The sequence below is a fragment of the Phycodurus eques genome, chromosome 16 (assembly GCF_024500275.1).
Source record: "Phycodurus eques isolate BA_2022a chromosome 16, UOR_Pequ_1.1, whole genome shotgun sequence".
Lineage (NCBI taxonomy): Eukaryota > Metazoa > Chordata > Actinopteri > Syngnathiformes > Syngnathidae > Phycodurus > Phycodurus eques.
This window is the reverse complement of record NC_084540.1, coordinates 22516425-22542647: the sequence shown is the minus strand read 5'-3', so window position 1 is coordinate 22542647 and position 26223 is coordinate 22516425. Positions and strand designations below refer to the sequence as shown.

Here is a 26223-nt window from a genome sequence, read left to right as displayed (position 1 = left end):
AAGGAAGAACACAGTGGAGGTATTTAAAATCAGGTTTCATTCGAGCAGTTTTCTGGAAAAATAGGCCCCAAAAGTCTACCGATGGTGGCAGGAAGAGGAAAAGCGAGATGATAACATCCATTTGTAAAGAGGCCGCAGAACAATTTTTCTATTGTATTGTAATTCAAAAACACCTCTTGGTAAATCAAAAAATATTCACTAGTTATTACTTCAATAAATGTAAAACTGAAGTAACATCTCTGGGGTCAAACCTTTCATTTCCACGTATTTGCCTAATGTTAGTAGCATCTGTCTATCAAAAGTCAGCTTTGTTGTTATCTTGGTGTCTCATTAGATGTCGTGTCCATCCACGGCGAGGGCAGCAAAAAAAAAAGCAAAGCGAGATTGGGCCTCTGCTTCCAGTTCAGTCGTTACAAATCAGCTGCAGCCAAACGAGGTCGCGTGTAAATCAGCTGCAATTTGTCACTTAGATGACTTTTGCGACTGCCCAAGTTCCAAAAATGTCAACCGGGGAAGACGACACGTGATCAAGTCAGAAACCGCAGCGTGTTACTCGTCATAAAGTACACGTTCTGATATCCTGGACGCGGATGCTTTAGGCTGTCGAAAATAATACTCTGTTGCTCACAATGCGGGACAACGTTGGCGGACTGAAAGCCTCGTGTTGCTTCACACCGACGTGACGCAACTTCTGCCTTTCTTTCTTTCTCCTCGTCTCATCGTTGACATACGTGGCAGCTTCATAATGGTTATTGAAACTTCCTGCCGTCCATGCCTCTTAACTGAAAAAAACTCACCTTTCTTTTGAAGAACGAGAATGGAAAAGATGCACATTGGCGAATTGAAGATGTACGGCATATCATTCTAAATATATTACGCACGCCGCTGCTTTCATTTGGCCCTGCGGGGATTGCAAATGTGCGCAGTCATTATGCAAAACAGCCATGCAGAAGACTCCAGTTCAGTGGTGAATAATAACTCCATAATAACTCATTATTATTATTATTATTAATATTATACAACACAGTGCTGCCACGATATACAAGTTTAATTCGTTCCCTGACCACACAAATCCTCTTTCCCCATTGAAATGAATAGAAATGCCTGTAATCCGTTCCAATCCCCCCCAAAAAAATGTTGTTGTTGGAAAAGTAGCACTACATAATTGTGTTCTTAAAACGCAGAGTGATAACATACTGTAAATAAATAGAATTTCAATAATTCAGCAGTTTGTGCTTATCGATTTAATGCTGCAATCCAATTCATTGCGTCGCTCCTCCTGGTGTGCCCGGCTTGGCCACCAGGGGGTATTATAATACACTCATTCAGACACAAACAAAGAAGAATAGGCAATGCAAATGTAGTTATATCACGCATTTCATGCGCAAGGTAACTCCGTGAGCTTTACATGATTAAAAACATTGAAATACAAACAGCAAAAGACATTTTAAAACCAAGTACAGAAACGACAGCTTCTAAAATTACTTTTTAAAAAACGTAAAGTGCAAGAAAGATTTTTTCTCCATAAAACTGCTCGATCATAAGCATGAGAAAAAAAGAATATTTGTTAGAATGGACTTCAAAACATTGACACTTGGGGCTGACTTGACTGCTATCTGAGTCTGCAGATCTCAGAGTCCTGTATTCAAGACCTAAACCGTTTAGTGACTAATAGCCCAGTAACAGAACTTTAAAGTCCATTGTTTAGCTGACCGGGAGGCAGTGTTGAGACTTTAAAACTTGCGTATTACGGTCTGACCTCTTTGTTCTGGTCAGAAACCGAGCTGCAGCTCTTTAATGCTCTTCCGGGGGAGTCCAGTCAGAAGACCATTACAATAGTCAAGTCCACCGGAGATACACTGTGAGTGTTGCTATATTTGTCTACATGTGTTGCTTCAACATTTGTGCTAAATAGCCTTTATTTGTAAAACCGCGACTCTCAATGCTAAGTGTTAGCATGTGTGCTTTGCATTGTTTGTTCGCATGAACATTTCTAAGGCAAAGCTGTGTGATTATATTAAAAACACAAGGTGTCATTCTCTTGGTTTTATGTTAAGTAAACTGTCAAACTGGGAGTGGCATTAAACGGCTTGAAACTTCTTTTTTGATCAATCGTCCACCTTACAGTGTTCGTACCTGAAGTTTTTCGATTGACCGAACGACAGCTCGTTTCGGTCAATCGGGTTTCTCATAAGTGGAGTCGCTCGTTTCTCAAGGCAAAGCTGTATATCCATGTGTCTTCTGTACAAAGGAGCCTACTGTGTTTATGTATTTAGCTGTGCTGTCTCCGAGCCTGCCGGCACGGTGGAACATCTGCCTCGCAGTTCTGGGGACCGGGGTTCAAAGCCCGGCCCCGCCCGTGTGGAGTTTGCATGTTCTCCCCGTGCCTGAGTGGCTTTTTACTCCAGTTTCCTCCCACGTCCCAAAAACATGCGTGCTAGGTTGACTGAAGACTCGAAATTGCCCGTACGTGTGAATGTGAGTGCGAATGGTTGTTTGGTTGTTTGGGTCTGTGCCCTGTGATTAGCTGGCGACCGGTTCAGGGTGTACCCCGCCTCTCGCCCGAAGATAGCTGGGATAGGCTCCAGCACGCCCCCGACCCGCGTGAGGAGAAGCGCTAAAGGAAATGGATGGATGGATGGATGAATGGATGGATGTCTCCTAGCCGTCTCGAGCCGTCACATCTCCGCGGCGGCTCAGTAACCTGCAGCAACAGCTGGAAGAGCTCCACGGGCGACACCCACCCTCCACTCGCAAGCTTACGCAACACCAAATATCTCTATCTCTCTTTCTCTCCCTTTCTCTCCCTCTCTCTCACCTTCTCTCACCTCATCAACACGTCGCTGATCATCAAGATACGCTGACTTAACTTTTAAGGAGGCCTTAAACTGTACGGAGGTCGCTCGAGAGTAACAGATCGCATGTTAGATTAAGTGTGATGACGATGATGATGCTCCCAACGCTATCGCTTTGAAGTCTCTTCATATGTCTTGAAGCCGGTACAAGTAAATGTTCCGATTATTTTTCCATTTAGCAGATCATACCGAGTGCAGCCATCAGGCTGAAAGCGCTTCTCCAGCAATGTGCTACTGAGGAAACAACATGTTACATGATGCAAGAAGCATTAACTGGCCTTTCACATTTTAAAGTAAAGAAAGTACAAGCCCTTTGTGCCTCATAAAATGAACAAACTACTCACTGTAGTTATTAAGGTGATTGCATAAACATGCATTGTGGCATTGATGGCATTCTGCATCCCATCAAATGTGAATATATAGAGGACTACTGGGGCCACATTGAAAAAACATATGTTACATTATGTTACAATAATAACTTCCCTTCCAACGTCGCAATTAGTCACAAGTTACGACATAATTGCTAATTAGGGAAGTGCGATTTGGTCACTCTGACTATTTTTTTTTTTATGACCAAAATGTACTTGCTGGAAGTGATTCATGTGTTACGTCCTCATTCTTTGAAATGTTTGATTTCATTTGTCAACAAGAATAAGTGAAATGCACTGTGACACCTCTAAAACAACAATCCCACAATTTTCTAGTCAGCTAACAAAGTGAGTCTTGGATATTACGGTACGGCCTGCATAAATTAGGAATTTGCAGAGGACATGTAAACAAGTGGGCACGGTTAAATTACACACCGTAAAATGCGTTGTTGTCTACTTTCCTGTTAAACACGTCTAGTTTGTGTTATCCTTGTCACCGCTTCCCTTTTTAAGAAGTGTGTTGATGTAATCATTGGTGTCAGCGGTCGTTGATGAAAGCGGCACATGTCTAAATGCTGCAGTGTGAAGAGAAGCGTTTGCGTGCGTGCGTGTCGAGGCAGTACTGCGTGGAAACAGAAAGTAATGTGTCAGCTCCCTCTCCTTGTCATCATTATTATTATGATCTGTCGTGGCTAAAAATGTCCATCTTACCAACGCCGCTGTGACGTTATGATGTTTTTTCCCCACAGCTGAGGAAATGTCCCCTACAATATTATTATATCCAATTATGTTAATATTATGACATTATGTTAAGGTCGGCAAAGTCAATTAAGAAGGAATAAGACCAACATTTCTACACGAAGTTTAGGTGCCGTACAATTGAGTGAGTAGTTGACACTAGAGTGAGTTTGTGTTACTTATTCAATGTTTTGGAAAACATATTGAGAAAATTCAGCACGCTTGCGTTTTGGGCAGCATCTATAAAAAAAATAAAAAAAAAAAAAATAAAAGAAAAGAGCTGTGAATCAGTGTAGTTTAGTTGCCAATGAATTTTTGACCGCGGTACTTGATAAAAGTCTGCTTTTGTATGCACCGAGCAAGGAGACCATCAGATGGTAGTACGGTCGATTGAAAGTTTCAAACCAGAGATCCAAAGAAATATGATCAATCTCAAGTGATTTAGAGCTGATCTGATCAATTCAGATTGGGGACCTTTCATTAAAAAAAAAGATTTTTGAGGTCAACATATGAAGGTATATTACCATCATAATTACAGATTCGGAAAGGCCTAATCAAGGGTTTTAATTTGCTATCTGATTCAATGTAGTTTGTTGGGAAAAGATTTTTGACCTTGTTACCGATGAAAGTTGATCAAATCGCTATCGACTACCAAGATTGGATGAAAACGTATGGAAAATGTTCAGTTGGAAATGAAAGAAGGTATATATGGTGAACATCAAGTGATTCAGTGCTGATTTGTGAGTCGGGGCTTCGGTTCTGGGAGGTTTTGCTTTTGTTATGATGTCATCATATGAGGGAATATTTACACTATAGTTACAAATATGGAAAACGCTCATCGAGGGCTTTAATTGACTTTTTAATTGACTTTAATGACTCGTTGTGATTTGTTGCGAATCCCTTTTTGCCCTTTTGATATGGACAAACAAACAGAAACTGAGCTGCGTGGTTTTTTTCCCAACTAATTTCTCTGCCGATTGCTTTTCTCACGGCCCCAAAGGCTCGCGTGAGTCGCTTCTTCTAAAAATAGCCCACCGGTAATGGGACATCGTGCCGTCCTAGGAATGTTGTAGGAGGGAACCTTTGAAAATGCGGCTTGATAATGACCCGTTTCCCCATCCTTGTTGATGACGATTGTGATGAACATGATATCATTCATTTTGACCAAATGTGTTATTTCAGAAGTGTGTCTCAAACTGGCAGCACCCAAGAAGTCGCTCTCAGTTTGTTGACGCCTGGTGTTTGTATTTGTCAAGACAATAACTAAAACTGCCCTTTGTCATTGAGCGACAGAAAATGCGGAACATGAACACGAAGCCGCCTCGAACAACACCGACCGCGTCCATCCCCTCTCGTCCGCGTGCCAAAACACGTCTGATGATGCGATTATGTAACAGCAGCCCGTGCGCTTTTCCCCCCTGCGTTAACGTCGCGTGTCATTAAAAGTCGTCGTCTCGCCGGCTGACGGCGACGGAAGCCGTTTTGCCGAAATGGAGCTTGCAGACCTGAGACAGATGAGCGCGCAGCAGCGGGAGATGAGAGCCGAGCAATTAGGAGGATGGAGGAGATTAAGTGGAGAGTTTCAGCACTGCGGCGAGGTCATCGCTCGCTAACTTGAAGGAATCGTGCCGCTTCTGGAAAACTGCGATGATGGCATACCCGCAACCCACACGGGTGACTTGCAATAATGCACTTGTGCTCGAGAACGCAATCAAGAGAAAATCCTCCAGCGCTCTTATCACTTCCACTGTTTTGTTTTTTCCCCCCCAAACGACATATTCAGTGTGATTGTTTTGCAGGCTAATTAAACCCCGATGATCATGAAAGATAAACTACGGTTAATCTCGCCAATCAACACGCATGCTAATTATGTCCGACTAATTAATGGGCATATGGAATCCACTTTTAATAACAATGCATGTGCTGAAACGCGCTTGTCTTCGCAAGTTCACAAGGGAAAAAAAATAAGGGGGGGGGGGGAAAGAGGTTATAGCACACGTGGGCTTGTTTCGTTACATTTTGTAAGTTAAATCGAGTAAGCGGGGCGAGAAGAGAGAAAGCGATTTAGGGAACATTCAGGGAGGACTGCTAATGAATGTCACGGATGAAGTGCGACATGAAGGAAGCGCGCAAGACAGGAAGTCCTCACTCAACCGGCCTGATGACATCATACAAAGAAGACGGTGGTGGAATAGAAGCTGGGACAAGTAATATCTCCCATTGCAAATCAGATTTCACCATTGAAATGGATTGAAGCACCCCCCCCCCCTGCCCTGGGGGCAGTATAATACAGACAAAAAGATATGCATGAGGCGGTCACTCCTCAGTAAGCTGCAGTGATATTGCTCATATGATATTGCTTATATGTGCCTGGAAGCATTGTTGTCTGCCTACATGTGTCGCTGCATCGTTTGTGTTCAATTATCCGCAGCTTCAAGCGGAAGAACACCGCCACAACTTGGCGGCTCGTTTTTGAAGAACTCTTTGCTACCTGCTGACCTCACACGCCACGACCGGGCCCCGCCTCTTAAAGGCACATACATGTACACGGACCAACACACACATTTCTTCTGTACGTTTTATGCTTGTAATTTGTTTGCTATGAATTCAAATACATTTACAAGGCTTTTAAAAAGTGTGGTTTGGTAAGTTAAAGTTTGTTTTTTGTTTTATACTGGGATGATTTGCAGAATTTTTACAAAAATCCCCTGGGAGCAGACTCTTTTTTTCTCTCTCTCTCTTTGTGTTGGGTTGCATTGCAGTCAGCTATAGAAATGACCGCAAAAGGATGCAAACCCACAATAAGAGAGACATACACGCACATATCGCTGCCCTGGAAATGTCACCACAGCACAGTTTTTTTATGAGCGAGGAAGCTAGTTTCTTCGAAAGGTAGTATAAAAAAAAAAAAAAAAAAAAAAGAGTTCAGCTGACACGTTTACGTCTCCCGGGTCCACTCGACGGGTTGCGTGCACCTGGCGCTGACCCAGTTTGATCGCCGCCGGTCCTCAAGAGCAAACGTCCGCTCTGTCCGATCGACAACAAAAGCGTGGCCCTTCTCAATATACATTAGCTTATTTAATGGGCTATGATAGCAGCTGTTAGTCCTGATTACATCCAGGAAGAGGTCAGGGCTCCTTTGGCGCAATGAACCACGGGAATGAACGCGTGTGAAGTGTCGCAAAGATCTTGAGCCTCACCCAATGACTTCTCTCTGCGCTCGCTGGATTTAATGAGTCTCGTTTAGTGCCGACGCACTAATGAGAGCGTCGCGTTGTGCCTCCTGCCGACGAACGGTCGCGGATGAATCGCTGCAGTCCAACCTGCACCCCGCAGACTGAAACTTTGGAATAATGCAAACAAAAGACATTTTGCAATTGCTCTCCGAATGAAGTTTTATTACACATTCAAATTCCACTGTTGGATGTGTTTCTGTCACGTACGTGGTTAGGGCGAGGGCGAGTAACACAAGGTAAGAACATGGTGGACCCAATTGCAGGGAAGCAGGGAGGCAAGGCAGGAGTGCGGGAGTCTCAAAACAATATTTAATCTTAGAAAAGGGAAAACTGAACAAAGTCCCACAACAGATACCAATCAAATCAAAGTAACAAAGAAACACTCGAATATCTAAAACTGGAAACAAACTATGACCTGTGAGTAAGTCGTGGAATAGAAAGGGAAAATGACACCTGACAATGACATACCACAATGATAAGACAACTGACGACTATGACATGGCAGAGACGTGTGACGACGACAATGAACCGACAAGAACTGAAAGAAACCAGGGAACTAAATACAAACAGATAGACGAGACAACGAGGAACACCTGGACGAGACATGAGTGGCTGGAGAGAGCCGATTGGTCGACACAAAGCAGACGAGAACAGGTGGACACAACAACTTAATGAGCACACGACAAACATGGAACACAGGAAAACATGGAACAAAACTAAACACAACCCAAACCAAAACACAGACCGTGACAGTTTCTCGCTGTTGACATTTCTCCAGTCCCGAATTATTTTTCTTTGTTGCTTGCAGAAGAACGACAAGATTGGCTGTGGATTTGTGCTCTTCTCCACCAGTAGTTAAAGGAGACGTTTTTTTGTTTTTGTTTTTTTTTTTTCACAATTTCAGGCATCTTGATAACATGTCTGTCATGCTTTTGTCAAACTACCACAATAATCAAGTATTATTGCAGTTGTAGTATCATTTATTTCCCATCTTGCAGAAAACAGCTTCTTCAAAAATAAAAATCTACGGGAATGAACCAAAAATGAAAGATTGGCTCTTATTAGGGAACTTAAATATGGTAGTTGTGGAAGATGTATTTTTGCATAATCCTGACGAGCCACGGTCCAGATTCCAACGGTATGATAACCTGAAGCAAATATATTGCGGTCATGCACTATCACAGTACAGTGGGCCGCCGGGGATAACGACTGGGCCGGACCGCGAATAGCCACAATCCACGGTTAATTGATGGCCATTATAATTGTGTTGAAAATGGGGGGAATTGCCCCCCCCCCCCCCACACACACACACACACGCACACAAAATGAACTATATAAAAAAAGAAACAACTTTTATTTTTTTAATCTGGAAACAGAATCTGCGAACAGCTAAATCGACGGGTGCCGAAGCGCACGTACGCAGGGTTCCACTGTATTGCAATTACATCTCTGATTGTGGAAAACAAAAGCACCCTTACGAACTCCTGGAGGCAGCAGTTTTTACACCGTACTGCGATCAAGCCGCTTCTCGGCAAAGAGAAGTTTGGGCCGCTGCTTGAAAGTAGCTATTTTGCTCTGGATCTTCCGACGGCCTAGATGACCATGTCATTGACTGAGAAACTCTGTGAAGGGCTTATTATTATGCAAATGACCCCCACTGTTGCTAAAACGGTATTGTGGACGTGCAGAACAGCATTTTCAGAACAATAAAAAGTCCCTTTTCCATAATGTCACCTTCAAAGCTGACCAATTCTGACGTACTGGAGGTAATTGTTTAATATCAGAAATGTTTTGTTTTTTTTCCTTCTCCCTTTGCCCCCTCCACCCTTCATGTTTCCTGGAAGTCTTTACTTCTTTCCTGCAACTCCTGCACTTCGCCTTCATTGTCGTCCCGTCATCACAAACGCCAGCCTCAAGACTGTCGGGGGACGGAGGATTTGCTTTGCTGTCATAAATGCGTTTCTCTATTATGGACGCCCACAAAGAAAGCATGTGTGTGTGCGTGCGAAGTATTTGGTCAGCAGGTGCCAACAACTCACTCTCGAACGTGCCGAGTTCGCGTTTTGTTGCTGTTGGCTTCATCGGACTTTCAGTCTCACCGACTTTCAGACTTTTTCGACTGGTGTCGAGCATTTGAGTCCATCTGTTTGCACTTTTTGACAAGGAGCGCTGAAAAAAAGATGTGGACATTAGCTTTGCACGCTAGCTATTCTTCCCAAATGCTTGTGATTGAAAGGTTGAGGGTTACACAAGTATGCGGGTTACAAATTAAGATTACATACGTGGTTGATTTTATACTTGAGTGATGGTTAACAATGTTAAAATGTGACTTAAAACATATCCAGCACGTTTAAGTCATTCACTTTTGCGGACGTTTCTATTCGGCACATGGAATCAAAGCGTTCGCTGCCATCGACGCATGTATACGTCGGCTACGTTTTTCAACGGGTAGTTTTTCACCCAGTTTGTCTATGACTATGATGTATGTAAAGCACTGTAACGACTAACAGATCCCTGTAGATGGCGATGTTGCATCGCTGTGGATTTGAGATCAGCACAGCTTTTGAGTAGAAGATAAACATTTGCGGACAAACTTATTCACCTCACGCTCCAACAGTGTATGTATGGTATAAACAGAGTATTTGTTGAAGTAGTTGTAGAAAGTGTGTGTCCCCAGTGTGAGAAAAGATAACGCACTTAATGGTCGCTGTTCTTCTTGACATGTTTTTCTTTTCACAACAAAACCTTTTTTTCTCTGCTTTTGTGGTCGGAGAACCGCTGTTTTTTGTTGAAACCAACCCATGTTCTTCTGCTGATTAGTAAATAACAAAAAGCAGTAGAAAACCCTTTTTTTCCGGTTGAAAGAAGAGTCTTCTCTTTCTTTTGATAGGTTTCATGCTTGTACTGTGACAGAACACAATATTATGCGAGTCTCACAAGATCAGTCAAAACGCTCTAAAACGTCTGAAGGCAAAACGGGGAACTCGGCTTTGAAAACGGTTGGCACTGAAGGAGCTCATCAAGATTTTACCATTGCACAATTTCGACTCTGTAACGAGGTATTGCAAATGCACCAGAACAAGCTGCTTCATTTGATCGGATGATGATAATGTCTGTTTGTAGACTTGGTGAAGCAGCATGCGGCTCATTATCCGACATCCTTTTGAACACTCGGTTCCAAAAAAAGGGGAACAATTTTGCGTTTGTGACCACGAGGCGGCTCAATGTTGTAGCTGCCGTGTTTTTGCAACTTGTGCGCTATATTATTATAACATCTGTGGAAACCTTGAGGCAAATTTGATCAGATAAGACTTCATTTCACGTTTCAGCACGTAAACATGTATTGGCTTGGTTTCTTAAGCTGCCGACATGATTCAATTTTGGGGCGACCATTTTAGCTGCAAGGGAGCCTAATAAGCCAAAAAATAATTTGCAGACATGAAAGTAGAGCAAATATTTGCCCGAATGATCTTTGTTTTGGCTTATCTGTAAATGCCATGCAATAAAATTGATCCGATGGGATTTAATGAATCATTTATAGAGCTGGCTAGCTACTGTATATTGCCAATGAAATGCGTCTATTCATGGTGTTCATAACAAACAGGTAAACAATGTGTGCGCGCGTGTGGAATGCAGCCGGGGAGCTGACCTATTCCTCCGTCTGGAGGCGGAGACGGCGGAGTGTTTAATGTCACCACCGGGAGAGACCACAGGGGACATCAGTCGGGGTCGGGTGGGGCGATGTGTTTTGTGGGGGCTTTTTTCATGTTTTTGTGCCAAATCGATGTCTAAAAACGTCGACGTTTTCCCCGTTGTGACCAGTAACCGCAGTCGTCACCTCCCAGTTTTGTTCCCGGGAAAGTGAGTCACAAGCTGTTGACGTGTTGGTGTGAAAAAATGTGTTTTGCTTCCCGATGTTTGACTCCTCCACATGCCGCCGCTGTCCTCTGCAACTCAACAGAGGCGCAGAGTCCTTGCGGGCCCCTGCCACCCTTGTTTTGCTTTGTCAGAAGCTTGGAAATATTTGACGATGGCTCTCTGGGTTTTTGGAAACTGAACAAAGGCTGGAAATGCTCATTTGCAAAAACGTGTTGCTATGGGAAGCACAGAACAATTGCAATATTATTATTTGTGATATTTGGCCAATCCAGTGAACTCATGTTTATCATGCTGGGATGCATTCCAGACCCACCTGCGATCGGTGAAAATCTGCAATATAGGGAGACCCGAAATTTTTTTAAAAAATACTTTTACCCCCTCCCACACACTTCCAACACATTTAATCGCATTAGTAATTATTATTAAAAGACACTTTTTAAAGTATTCCTTCGCACCTGTTCTCACTCTTGGAGGCAAGAAAGGAGAGCCTCTCGTATAACATCACTTTGAGAAAATGAAAAGAAGACTGTCCAAATCAGAGGCAACCTGTGTTTATTTGTCACTCCCAGTTGAGGTTTATTGTAAAACTGAATTCCACATCGCATATTTAAACACCAAAATGTTCAACTAATTTTCGGAAATGGAAGTTCACTAGCTTAACGCTAACAGATCATTTGAAACACCATAGACGGGCTAACGGAAGTTAACATAGATGGTCGGCTAATAATAAATCTTCAAACAACTGCTACTTTAAAACACACGGAGCAGCAACGCATACAAACAAAGCATACAAACAGTATTTACAGACATTCCTTGTGTTGTCTTTGCAACGATTGTTACTGCAGCTTAAAAATGTGCAATATAAACGAATGATGAACCACATGCTATCAGATTACAGCCTGGAGTTGTTGCCAGGCCAAACTCAGTTGCCCAGGAAGAAGAACAACAGTGCTGGTCGAGGTAACAAACAATTTTAGAAATGAAAAAGAAAATCAGATTTCAAATTCGCCCTCCCAGTGCCAAATTCCATCCTCGAATGGCTTGGTAGGAGCAAATCTTATTACTGCCAACTTTGACTTTGTAGCAAGCTGCACCATTAATAAATACATTTGATACTCAGCATTTTTGTCATGTTATTGGATAATTATTGATTGTGAACTGCTCCACATGATGTACGTGGCACTGTTGCGTGCTGTTATACTGCGTTTTTGCGTAGAATTAATGCCGTGTGTAATTTTGACGGCCTCCGTGTTTTACGGGGCCTTCTCACTTGGACCCTTTGCTTTTTTTTTATCCACCTTAAACGAGATTTTGTTCCGTCTGTTCGCAATTCGTAAGATTTACGCAAAGCGGCATGAGTCACATTTGCATTCATTCGGAGCGACAAGCTGACATTTGCAATCCTCCTGTAGCTCCTCGTAGGCCTTTAACAAGCACTGTAAGTCACGTCGTCGCGCGAGCAGGAGAGCCGCGCTGCCGGTTCCCTCAGATGAAAGTACAGACAAAGCACGGCAATCAATTTTCCCCACGAGGCGCCGGGCCAGTTTGCGGCGCTGCGCCGGGGACGTCACGGGTCTCATCCTCAACCTTCACCATTGCGTTAAGTGGCGGTGAAGACGCTGAATGTCAACCCCCCCCCCCCCCCCCCCCCCCCCCCCCCCCCGGAGGGAGTGTTTATTTCGGGACGTATGGGTGTTTGGCGCTTGTGTTTCTGGGGAATATTTCGGCTTGGCGGGGACTCTGACTGACGCATCAGTTTGCCTCAATCAAGATGAAGAAATAATAGGAGGAGCTTGTTTGTGGCGGCGTTATAACGATACGATGCAGCAACACATGTAGACAGACAATATAACAATACTCACAGCCATATCACCTGTGGAAACTGACTAACATTACTGCAGTTTACTGAGTCATTTACAGCAGTTGTAAAACTCTTGTTTGTTTGTCTCCACATGACTGTGTTATACCGCCCCCCGGTGGTCACGTCACGTACAATAGAAGGAGCGGCATTCAATGAATCATGATGCACACACTGTTTAATTTGCTACATTCTATTTAATTACATTATTACTGCATGTGTTTTCAGTCAAATATTATGAAATGTTATTTTTCTTGAAGTTTATTTGTGTAGCCCTTAATCCCAAAAGAGTCTCAAAGGGCTTCACAGGCCCACAGTTGGCAATGACTGACTTTAAGAGCTTTAAGACCTGTTGTTTGTGCACTTTTTCAATTTGAAATGTCCTGTTTTTTAATAAAGGGATTGAAATTAAACTGTTTTTTTATCCAATTCTTCGATTCATCGAAAAAATAATTGATCGATAAATAAAACGTTTCTTTGCTACGTTCTAACCTTATCAATTCTGTTTGGTATTTTCACCGTAATGTGAGAACACACAGTGTTAGATGAACATAGTAGAGGGCGAATTAAAAGCACAAGTAAAGCTTTAGTATTGCAAAGCTGTATGCATTTATCTTGAGTGAATTGTACAGTCGTAGGCCATCTTATCATCTCATGTCATCACGTCCCCCCGTGTAATCATGAAAGTATAGATCGTACGGATCATCCGGCATTCCCGACTCGCTAACACCTCGCGGATTAGCGGCCCGCCGCCGATCTTTTTTTTTTTTCACCTATCTGTCATTAATTGACAGATAGGAGAAAAAGGACGTCATTCAACAAGGAGGCGAGGGGCTCGGATGAAATGGTCAGATTCGTAAGCCGCCTGGAGCTTAGTCGGTCGGGAGCAAAGCTGCGTCTCCGTCACTCACGACGAAGCCAACAGAGAACAGCTGCGGCTTACGCAATTTCCCCGCAGTAAATCGTGAGGTCGCACATAGCGTACGCAGCGGAGCGGCGGCGCATCGGTAATCTTCTGCTGGACGGCCAGAGTGGTCGCTCGCACTTCCAACGTAACGCGTACGCATGGCCGAGATGGATGTTTGAGACGTACAGCTGCATCTTAATAAATAAGAGTATCCTGTGAAATTCATATAATCCATTCAAGACACACAGAGTCAAATAATTTGTATTTTATATTTTTTGGGGATAATGTTGATGATTATAGCCGGCTAGAATGACAGCTAATGGAAATTCACCAACTCAAAAAGTTTTAATATTACATAAGAAACTAAGTGATTTTTAATATAGAAATTAGGTGGGTTAGGGTTGGGGTTAGAATCAATAATCGCTAATGCAAATTGTTGATTCTTTACAAATATTTGAGGAGTGCTCTAATATAATGAAATAAAGTGCCTGAAAATTGTGAGAGAAAAAACAAAAACATTTGAATGTGAGCAGTTTGAGTACATTCTTTCTCGATAAACCAAACAGTTAACTAAACACTTTTTCTCCCCTGGTTTTGGTTGTGCCCCAACTTTTCAAGTTTCGACCTGTCGCCTGGTCATTTTTTGGTATATTAGCCCAACTTCAAGATACGAGCAAGCCTAAGAGTCGCCGCCGCTTGATTGAAAGTTGGAGCAATTCAAGTGGTTTAATGCCCTCAGATGTGGGCAAGGAGAGCCACAGTCGCCAATGCACTATGTGTCATTTATTGAACAGGACAAACAGTCAAACACAAATAGAAAATGGAGCCACTAGCTGCTGTAAGCCACAACACACGCCCAGACACTCACACAGAGACTAACTGGCCAACCTGACTTCAGCTTCTGATGTCACTCACTAGCCCACACCCCTTAAAGGCACAAATCCAACACACGAATGCCACACAAATGTACAGTACACTTGAAAAAAGCAGTTTATTTCTTCACATTGTCTTTTATTGACCTGTGGGGTTCCGCAGGGGTCAATCCTGAGACCCCTATTGTCCAATCTGTAAATGCTATCGAAATGAAGTCAATTCAATTCATTCAACTTTACAGGTGCAGAAATGGCATCGGTAAGGTTTATTTCGATGATAGTTGCGAGTGGACAATTCTGAGCACCATCGTTACTTCTGCCCTCAATACACAATATTATCAAACCAACTTTTAACCCTAACACATCACTGTCACAGAATGCACACGGAGGTGCGAAGTGCTTAATTGCATCCCATGCTGCAATGGGGCTCAAACTCTTTAGCTTCTGTATTCCATAAACTCAGTATGCATCCCGAAATCCCCCCGGCTTCGTTGCCTTGTTGACGTTTCCATGCCCCGTGAGCCCTGCGCTCCGTGCGCTCATCCTCAGCGAAGAGAAAGATGATTATTATCGAATCCTGTGGGTGCTGCCTGTCACTTCAAATGTATTGTGATTATTGTAATAGAAGGTTATGGTGTTGTCGTGTTATCCGGTACAGTAGATGCGTGCTCTCTCGACAGTTGACATTGAGTTTGTTACATTCGTTGAACGTTTAGTGTTTATCCATACTATTGCTCCGTCAACCACCCAATTTAGTTTTTTTTTATATCAATTAAAAAATGATCCATATGTTCTCACACAAATTTAGTGTGTGTAATTGTGCAGGATTTTTTTACTGTACCCCAAAAACGACATTGTTTTTCTTAATTTCAACACACATAGGCCAGATAATTTCTCGTGTCAGTGGAACTGTCAAACAAAATCCAAGAGATTTTGAAGGGGAAAAAAATCGTCGTAACATCTTTATTAACTGTGCAAACGATGTTTCAAATAAAAAGTTTAAAAAGTTATTTTGCTATCAATATACTGTGTCTCTATTAGTGATCCTCAAAGGGTGGTATGTGGGCTCCCTCTAGTGGTATGCAAAAGAGTGACTGAATTAAATAGAATAGAAAATGGTTACAATACATGAATTGCATTTATAACATACAATCCAACATGTTAAAATGAATGAAAATATCCTAACTGATGGCAATAAAATGAAGGGAGATACAAATGAAGTGCATTTAAAACTGTTAGGCACACTCGAAGATGCAGTACATTGCACTTGTTTTTAAATTTTAACCATAAATACATTGGCATTCAATCTTTAACAAAAAGGTTTTTTTTCAAAAATGTATTTAGATTCATTTTTTTAACTTTTATGTCCAAGACCCATTGTCCATGTCCAGTTTTTCTTTTCCATTTTCGTATAATTAAGCGCAGGGTTCATGTTTTGCACATTCAATTTCCATCTGAAGCGAAATCTCAGTGTGGGTACGCAATTTTATTCCATGCTGATGTTTTCGTCCGCAGCAGAAAGCAGCAAGGAAAAGAAGTTGTGGCTTCTCAGGCTGAGTCATTTGGGTGGTGTGCAGTACAGAAGGCCTCAGCGGCGCACGACGGAATAAGGTGGTCACGGCCGGGCGTGGATGAAAGGCTGCAATGAATGCGAAATAAAAGCCTCACTTGTGAAACAACGTTTTCGAGCCAATTACAAACAAGCTGAGTTTTGATGCTTTCCTGGAAGTCCCACACAAATGACTCTAAATGTCTAATAAACGTCCCTAAATTTACCCGGAACAAAAGGCAACGTCGGCATGCGTGTGAGAGAGGGATCGAGAGAAATAGCCACCTGGGGATGCGGTTGCCACGGTTTCCATGGCAATGTCACACTGATTAATGTGCAGGCATGTAAAAAGCAAGGTTTGCGCTCCTTTATTTTTCTTTGCGAAGCAAAGTCGAAGCGTTAATAAAAGCACATGTAAAATGAGGACTCAGCAAAGCACATTGGGAGAAAAGAAAGGTCGATTGATGTCTGCAAAAGTTTTGTTGATCCCCATTTTGCTCCCTTGAAACTTTGTTCTTCCGGGTGGCAAAAAATAACTCGACACTACGAGCAAACAAACAAAATGTCATTTGACCAAGGCAGCACAATTGCGACAACGGGAGAAATACTGGACAGCAGCTTCTTCTCAACCGGCGTTGTTTGAATGTGGAAAGTCGAAGTCGAAAAGAAGACGTTACATGTTCATGTTACAAATTGCTTCCGAGGGAATACAGACTGAAATTTTCATTTCAACAGGTAAATTGATTAAAAAAATAACATTGAGGACAGGTAGACATGATCAATGAGGGATTGACTCATTGAATCAGAATCATCTTTATTTGCCAAGTGTGTCCAAAAAACATACAAGGAATTTGTCTCCGGTAGTCGCAGCCGCTCTAGTACGACAACAGACGGTCAATTGACAGAGAACACTTTTGTGACATAAAGACAATGACCAAAAAAAAAAAAAAAAAACAGTCACTGAGCAATAAAGGGTTGCTGGTTGTCTGGTTATTATTTTTGATTCCTTGTACCTTGAATTGATAGCAAAATGCTCCTTTGACGGTGACATGAATAGCGCGCTGATGTTCGCTAGCACGAGACTGCCGCATACTCCAGGTTTGGCACCTGCAGATTCACCTATCTTTTGGGTTGATTTTCACTATTTTAAAACACTTTTTTTTTTTTACAATTTTATTTTCAATTTATTCTTTTTTTGGGGGGGAATAACACTAAAAACGCTGAGTGGCAGTTTGTCTTATTGCTTTTTCAATAATATTTTGGGGGACAAAAACAAAAAAAGCCATTTCAATGCAATTCTAATGGGTATCCGGGGATTTTTGCTGTTCGTGAGCGGGCCTAGACCCCAACCCCTGCGAAGAGCGGGGGCTCAATGTATATGTGCTGGTCCAAATGTTTTTGTTATGCTTTTCAGTTCTGGTCAGCGGTAGTCAGTCACTTTCGGGCATCTGGAAGTACCCCGGCTCCTATTGTTTGCAAAAATGATGAAAACTTTAGTGTATATCCTAGTCGGCCTCATTAAATGCCGTGTTTGATGATCAAAGTCGGTTTGTGATGAAAGGTGCAGCGTGCGTCCATGTAAACACGGGATTTCCCCTGTTAATTAGAGCGACAGCGGGCATGATAAAGGCCCAAAGCCCTGCGTGTTCTCTGTTTGTTTTTTTCCCACCTCTTTGCTAAGCAATTTACGCGACGTTATCGGAGAACGACGTCGACATCATCCCCGTAATCGACGACGCATCTCATCGTTGACAAATCCGCCGATCTGTAATCCGGTGAGCCTGCTTCAGAGAAGGCCTCGTGTCCCACCCCCCTCTAATGAGCTCGTCCGTTTGTGTGTGCGTGCACGCGCTCGTGTCGGCCTGGCGCATGACTTCAGCAAGCCTCCCCCACGTCGACAATTGAGTTTGTGCCAGTTATCAGACGCTAACGCTGGCAGCGCTGTTAGCTAATGCTAGCGGCTAATAACACTGCAGCCCCGTTGACTTTTTTGGCTTGGACACGACAGACTCGTCAGTGTTTCCATGTCGTCTGCTGGCCGGAGAAAGAGACATTTTCACAAATGGGCAAATTTAAGATTTAAGCCCACTCGGTTGTTTAATTTCACATTTGGGTGGGCAGGCACCCTGGAGACCCAATTGTGTGTACACAAACAATACAAACGAACTGAACTGATTCTATATGGGTCAGACGAGGTGACGAAATGGGTTTATATGCGCTTTTCCAGGTTCTTGCACATCAACACGGGGCAGGGAGGGTAAATAATGAAGGCGCGCACGCGAGCGAGTCCGTAAACAGAATTAACGTCTCGCCTGTGACTTCTTTGCGCTTCTGCAGGATCTCAAATGACCTGTGACTTAAGATGCAAAATAGCGACATTGTAACACAGACAGTGAGGGCAAGGCGCAGATGTGTGAGAAACCTGTAAATATTTCATCTGTAGTAAAGGAAGGACGATAATGGCAATGAGAGAAATCGACGGAAGGTAGCCAGAATCTTCGTTATTGCTGTCTCTCAGCGAGGCTCTTTAAGGATAAATTGACTATCCTCACAATTGTTGAACGGCTTTAAGGAGCCCAAAAGAATGGAGGAAGACCCAGGAGGCCCCGAGACAGAAGAGGCATAAATTACTGCACCATCTGTTTGTTTTTTTCTCCCTCATCCCCCAAGTTGGGCTGGTGCCAACGAGCAAAAATAGCAAGGCATCATGCCAATTAGAATTTTCCTGGACTCGTCATTTCCTGCCAATCGCACAATAACTACTCGACATTATGCAGCCATGTTATGCATTTTTTATTTTTTTTATTTTTTTATAAGTGCGTGTCAACATGGAGAGAAACTAATGTTGAAAGTAGGTCCTTTGAGATCAAACGTAATCCATTCTGCCCGATGAGTTAACATCAAGGGCTAAAAGCAACATTTTTGATCGTCGATTGGACCAATACACAGTATTGCCTGATTCCATTCAAATCGACACGTAACAGTTGATCAACAGTACTTCAAACAGGATTTCCTCGGAGGGAAGTGGCCACCGAGTTTCGAGTGTCACAGAGCGTCATCAGCAGGTTGCAATAGAGACGCAGAGACTGGGAGACTCACAGAAAGGCACAGAAGTGGGCGCCCTTGGAAATTCAAAGGAAAAACACCTGTTGTGAATTTTGCTGTTCAGGTTCTTGTTAGGGAACAGCAGGTTGTGCATTTTAGGTGAATCCCGAAATTTGATCTGAAAGCCCTGCATCGCTAATGTTTTGTGAATAGCGTGTCTTGGCGGACGGGCTTTCTTGCGAATTGTTGTTATGTACAGTAATCTGCTATTTTGATTGGCCATAAATACCTGCGCTTATATGTACTTGTGGCTGGAAAGCAAAGCGTGGAGAGTCTCTGTGCCGTCGGCTCCATCATTGCCGACATCCGACAACAAATGTTTAAACTCGCCTGCTGTTTTGTGGCCGTCCGTTTCTTCCTTGAGAATCGCGCCACGTTCTTGTGGTTCAAAAATGAATAATAAAGGACAGCATATTGCATGTGCAGCCTCAAAACCCGATGCGGGGTCACCTTTTTCTGTTGCAGTGCGGTTGTCGATGTGTCGCCGGCTCATTAAAAGAAATTGATCGACAGGACTTCCATTAATTCTCCGTAAAAACTTCCGTAATTCTCTCTATTCTCGCCCCAAATGGTTTCTCCCTGCGCGCGACACCATTCCACACTTTCAAGGAAATCGTCTTGGTAGTATTCGTGCAATCCGAAGAGCAAACCTATCACGTTGGCGCTCGGCAGAGGTAATCAAAACCAAGTGTCAACATTTGAATTTGGGTTCCAGGAAGGCTATCAGAGCATCAATCCCCAGTTGCTTGCAGAAAAGATCTTTGCGCCAGATGTGCCGGCCAACGTAAACAGCTGCTCAATTCGCCGTCTCCCGGCACGCGGCACGCGGCACGCGCTGTCCATTCACTGCGCGTATTTGTGCCCGTGCAACACTGGCGCACCGAAATGGGCGAAAGATGCCGGGACGCCTTCCAGAATGACAAGATGGAGAGAAGTGACACACGAGCAAGGCAAACTTTACACATTCCCACACGCTGACAAAGGCCTGACATTTCCCTTCCAGATGGATATTTCTGCTTTATTTGCTTTTCCTCCGCCTGGCCATTCATTCACTGTTTGTGCGTGTAATTGTGAGATGATGTTGCAAGTCAGCTGGGATAGGCTCCAGCTCACCTCTGACCCTGTTGAGGATAAGCACCACAGAAAATGGACGGATGGGTCTTTTACATTCTTTGTAATCTGCGGCTACCGTTCAGGAGGAAAGTTCAGCGAGAAGTGGTTCTATTGAGATTATGCAGCCGTAAGGCGTTCATTACACCGGTGTCTGGGCACGTTCTATTTTGGAAAGGTCTCACAGGACGCTACCTTACAAAGATCTATTATTTGTCATAAATATCGATAATCATTTTGGAACCAATGAAGTGATTGACTGGTTGCGCATCACGATCTCGCGCTAACATGCTAACCGTGCTTCGTGCTGTCGTGTTTCCAGGATCCCAGAAGCAAGCACAAGTTCAAAATCCACTCCTACGGCAGTCCCACCTTCTGCGACCACTGTGGCTCTCTGCTGTACGGCCTCATCCACCAGGGCATGAAATGTGACAGTGAGTGCGGCGCCCGTGGATCCTCTCTTTGTACCATCCCTAACGAGAACAGATGGGAGTGCAGTAAACGGTCAAAGAATGAACCCGAGTCCACAGTTTCCGCTCAAATGCCTCTCGCCGTCTTTCTTAGTAGGATTCACATCCTGTGCCTTCTTCTTCCTACTTCGAAGAGGGCTAATTAATGCTGCACTACCAAACTTGAACCACGCCACTTGTATAAAATGTCATGGAAAACATGAAAACATATCACACGCATATGACAAAGAACTCGGAGTCCACATCTGTTTGTGCTGATGGACGTGAAGGAGCACAGATGGAAGGTGTTGACTGCTATGTTAGCATTTTGTGCTAGCTAGCTGGCTGATGACTGACTAGTAGCTTTTGATGAAGTGACAAGCTAGCTCGTGAGCATGAGAAGCTAGCATGATAGTCTATATCTTCACTCAGGGGTCCTTCTTGTCAAACAGCGCAAACAAGTCAAGTGAAGGTGTAAACTAGAAAAAGCAAAAAACACATGCGTCGTCCACACATCGATGCTGGCTGAAATGAGGTCGACTGAGGGCCACTGACGGCTCACGTATGCAAAATAGATGGAACTTCAGGCTATATTTTTTTCACAGAATGTTTGGTCAAACACCAAACGTTTGAGCTACCACAGTATAGTCCTCTGCGCCACACGACAGTGGTTAGCGTGTCTGCGTTCTGTGTTTGAATCTTCTATACATTTTATGCTTACAATCCGCTATATGCGGAATATAGTCATGTGTAACGTATATCATTTTTTGGGACAAATTTATATCATAAATGTAAACATGAACAAAGCCCAAACATGGGATATTGTCAGCTCTTGAAGACTTCCTGTGTAAAACAAAAGACAGCGTTGACGTTGACTATTTCGGCGGGCGCTTTTTTTTTCCCGGGTCTCCTGCCATAGGGCTGCGCCAGTCACCAGAAGGAAGGGCTTTGACCAGGTTTGCCGAATGCGGAAGTGGTTTGCGCAGCTACTGCCCCCGCGACCCGACCTCGGATAAGCGGTTGAAAATGGATGGATGGATGGATGGATGTGTGCTCTTGAAATATGTTTCCAAAAAAGTGTTTTATGGTCTCTGTAACACAGCTTTTCACCTTTGGCAAGTGTGTCTAAAACGGGGGTTCACTGTCTGTAAAATGGGCAGATGGATGGATTGTCCTCCTCTTATATCCCCATTTTTCTCCCCCATTTTTCACATTTCTTTCCTCTCGGTACGGCGGCCCCCTCATCTTTTCAATTCATCTCCATCCATCGCCTTCTCTGGCTCTCTCCATCCATCTGCGGGTCTCCGCTCGGAGGCCTGATCGCAGATGGTAATGGGAGCAGGGCAGAACAAATTGGCACGGGGGAGGCCATCGCCATGGCGAGTCTCTCCCCCGCCCGTCGCTCGTCCGTGTCCTTGTCTCCTCGCGGCGTGTCGGATTTACAGGTCGGCCGAGCGGAGGCGGGAAAGGTGACGTGAAGTGTTGGGGAAAAGAGCGGGAGATCAACAGGAGCTGGAGAGACGATGTCCCTTCTCCTTCTTTGCGTGTACTTTGTCATGTACGATCTTCTGCACTAACAGGACACAGCATTAGGTACACCCGATCCAATGAGCACCTTTTCTAGTTTCTTCCACGCAGTTGCTGTACCGCTTATCCTCACCAGGGTTGCGGGTGTGGTGGATCTATGAAGTGTCACACAAATGTAATAATAATAATAATAATCCCCTCCAATGATATCATTAGTGTACCTAATGACTTGTCCCGTGAGTGCACTCCATACAGTATGTACCGATGTAGATCAAAATAGATACGGCGATAGACGTCGCCGGTAGAGATCCATCCGTTTCCGTCCATTTTCCATCCATCCGCTTATCCTGGTTAGGGTCGCGGAGCGCCGGAGCCTATCCCAGCTGACTTCGGGCGAAAGGCGGACTACACCCTGAACCGGTCGCCAGTCAGTCGCAGGGCACATGTAGACACGGACGACCGTTCGCACTCACATTCACACCGTCACTGAGTGGGAACTGATCCCACGCTGCCCTACACCACCGTCAGATCAACTCGCAGAAGATGTTTTTCCAACTCATTTCTCCTCCTTCCTGAATGCAAGCCAAGTATCTCCATCTGTTTACGTCTCAATGCTGATCGTTTTTATTTCTTTTTTCTTTGAAAGCTAACCGCTTTTTGTTCTCCTTTGCCTTTCATCTCGTCGCGTCCAGCCTGCGACATGAACGTGCACAAGACGTGCGTGGTCAACGTGCCCAGCCTGTGCGGGACGGACCACACGGAGCGCCGGGGTCGCCTCTTCCTCAAGATTGAGGTCAGCGGCGACAGGCTTCACGTCACAGGTCGGTCGCAACGCAGTGTGGCTTCACTGACGCGCGCGCGCGCGCGTGCGAGGATGACGTGCGGAAGCGACTCCCCTGCTGTGACTGGGAGATGTTGTGAAAGATTTGCGCGCTATTCACGCTAATCTCCGTGCTGGTTGGTGTTTCTAAAGCGGAGGGTTTCGGACTCGTGCGTTCGTGCGCCGGGCACACTGGGACACGGCCGATGCATTCTGGGTGCGCATATGCGCCGCCTCGACCTCGATGTGCCACCTCATGTGGACAAAACAGGCAAAATAACGACCAGGGGTGAATTTTAAAAAGGAAGGCTGTCTTTGGTGCACCACTTATTCACGTCCACGGTGAGCTTTTAAGAGGACGTCCTATGGGAAATGGACTTTTGAATGAATCGGATACAAAAAATAAGCGCTACCTTGATTTTTGCCCCAAAAACAAAATCCACTGTATTGTATACAAATATAATTGTCACGGTTTGGGTTGTGTTTAGTGTTGTTCCATGTTTTCCTGTGTTCCATGTTTGTCGTGCGCTCGTTTAGTTCATTGTTTCCGCCTGTTGCGGTCAACCTTCTGCCTCGTGTCGACCAATCGGCTCCCTCCGGCGGCTGGTGTCTTGTCCAGCTGTTCCTCGTTGTCTCGTCAATCTGTTTGTATTTAGTTCCCTGGTTTCTTTCACTTCTTGCCGGTTCATTGTCGTTGCACTATGTCATTGTCCCTGTCTGTTCCACGCCTTACCCACCAGAGTCATAGTTGGTTTCCAGTTTTAGGTTTATCGAAGTGTTTCTTTGGTTATCTGTTGTTGGACTTCGTTGAGTTCGCTTTATCGGTGTTCCCTGTTTGCCTTTTTTGGAAATGAAATATAATTTTTTGAGACTCCTGCATTCCTGCCTTGCGTCCCTGCTTCCCTGCACTCGGGACCTCCACCTTTTTGCCTTGCCGTCCTCGCCTTCGACAACCCTCATCGTGACAATAATGAAACATTTAAAAAAGAGAATGCAAATCAATCAACTTTAAAAGTGTAATTAGTCTATGTACCGTTGTATTCTTGTGTTGCATGTGTGCCTTTAATGGGTGTGGCCGAGTGAGTGACATCAGGAGCTGGAGTCTGATTAGTTGTTCCGTCACTTACTTGCACTCGACGTGCCTCTAAAAACTGGCTAATATCAGCAAGACAAAAAAATAGGGTGTATAAAGTATCTTTATTGTATTTTTTTTTTTAACCCTTGGAGTATTTTAACCAAAGCGTGTAACAACCTTGTTATTAAAATATGTAGGAATTGTTTCAAATTGTGTGGGGGGGAGGCATGTCTCCATTGAAAGAAAATACAGTTGAACCCGGAGGGATAGAGTGGCCGTCTCCATGGTTACCATCCTCACACACAAGACTCACAGGAGGAGAGCGGCGAGAGTGCGGCTCCCCGTCAGAGGGGACCAATTAAACGCAGAGCGCAGAGATGGAGGCGACGGCCAATGGGAGCGGAGAAGGCCTCTGACGGCCATTCAGAAAAAGGGAAGGTCACTTTATTAGGAACGACTGCACAATGTCATGAAATCCAGTACAAGAGCCGTACAAAAAAATGGAACCTTTGATTTAATTTCCATCGCGGGATGAGTATCTATCTATATTGTATATGCAGTGTTCCCTCGCTATATTGTGTGTTGGCGTGGCAACGCTTCCGAAAGAGCCCGTCACTCAAAAGCTGCACCTGGACTGGAGAAGAGCGCAGCATAATAACCCTTAGGGAGGTAACGGAAAGTGACAGCTGGGTCACTCGTGTAACCTCTTCCGCCCTCTCTCTGTCGCGCGCACACACATGCACACACACGCACGCAGCGAAATGAGGTGCGAGTGATTGATGCGGTGCTGAGCGATTCTCAAACAGGAAAAACACACACAGCAGAAAGCGAGAGTGTGATTGATTTGTGGACTCCCCCCCCCGCTGGAAATGGAGAAGGCGTGTATCCACGGTGGTCTTACATCGTGCGTACACTCTACTTCACACTTCATTTACACTGGTGAGTGTTTAGTTCGTCTCCTGAGGACGACGATGTTTCCTTTTGATGTCCTGCGTGTCGTCGTCAATGAGTGGGAACCGTAAAATAAAAGCAAAATGGGGCAGAAGACGAGCCGACGCTGTTGTCGGCCTCAAAGTGGGGAGCGACCGTTTCTCCGAACCGGAAAGGCCGACACGCGTCCGTTTTGTCAAATAATGATGTACAAAAAAATACAACTGATGTATGGCAAAAGTTGAAAAGTAAGTAAGATGTGTGAATGAATAACTATCGTATGTGGATGATGTATAGCATTAGGAAAGAACCAAAATCACTGCTCCAATATATGTTGGGTCTGAAAAGAGAACTGGAGGCAGTGGAAGTGGATGTTCTTTTGTGTGTGTCGTGTTTTGGTTCAGGCTCAGCTCTCTAATGGCCGCTGTGCAGCCTGAGCCGCTTCTTCTTGTTTCTTTTGTTTTTTTTTCCGTCTGCCCTCTGGCTTCTGCGGACAAGTGGGGTGGGAGATGGGGGGGGGGGGGGGGGGGGGGTGGTTCTGTGTGGTTCAGCGTGAACTCGATGAAATCTTTCCAGACAACAAAACATGCAAATCTGTCAGGTTTCCCGGGCAGGACCGCGTTCCTCGTCATCATTTCCCTTCTCGTCATATTAACGTCGCTTGTCCCTCGGCTTCATTGCAAATCCTGCACGACTCTACGGACAAAAGTATTGAGGCACAACTCTTCCTGAATTCTCTCTTTGTTGCCCCTGAATTTAAATTTCTAACCTTTAGACATTTGTACGATGTATGGATATTTCACGAAAGATGGTAAATAACATCCGCTTGGCTAACGTGCACCGGCAGCCAAGCTCAAGCACTACCTCCTGTACTTTCTGAGTCCTCCGGCAATATCGCAACCGTATTTTGCGGGATGTTTTTTTGCGGCAGGTGAAGCCTGGTTT

The 26223-nt window shown here is 44.3% G+C and overlaps 1 protein-coding gene across 3 annotated transcripts in view; it reads left to right on the top strand.

Annotated features, from left to right (window-relative positions):
* Positions 1 to 26223, top strand: part of prkcab (protein kinase C, alpha, b) — a 69893-nt gene that overhangs the window by 26357 nt on the left and 17313 nt on the right. For 2 of the 3 annotated variants that reach the window (XM_061699737.1, XM_061699739.1), the window contains exons 4-5: positions 20800 to 20911; positions 23146 to 23274. In XM_061699737.1, coding sequence (XP_061555721.1) covers positions 20800 to 20911; positions 23146 to 23274 — 241 coding nt within the window. Of the gene's footprint in view, positions 1 to 20799; positions 20912 to 23145; positions 23275 to 26223 lie in introns of those variants that run through there. The other variant, XM_061699738.1, reaches the window with a different exon arrangement.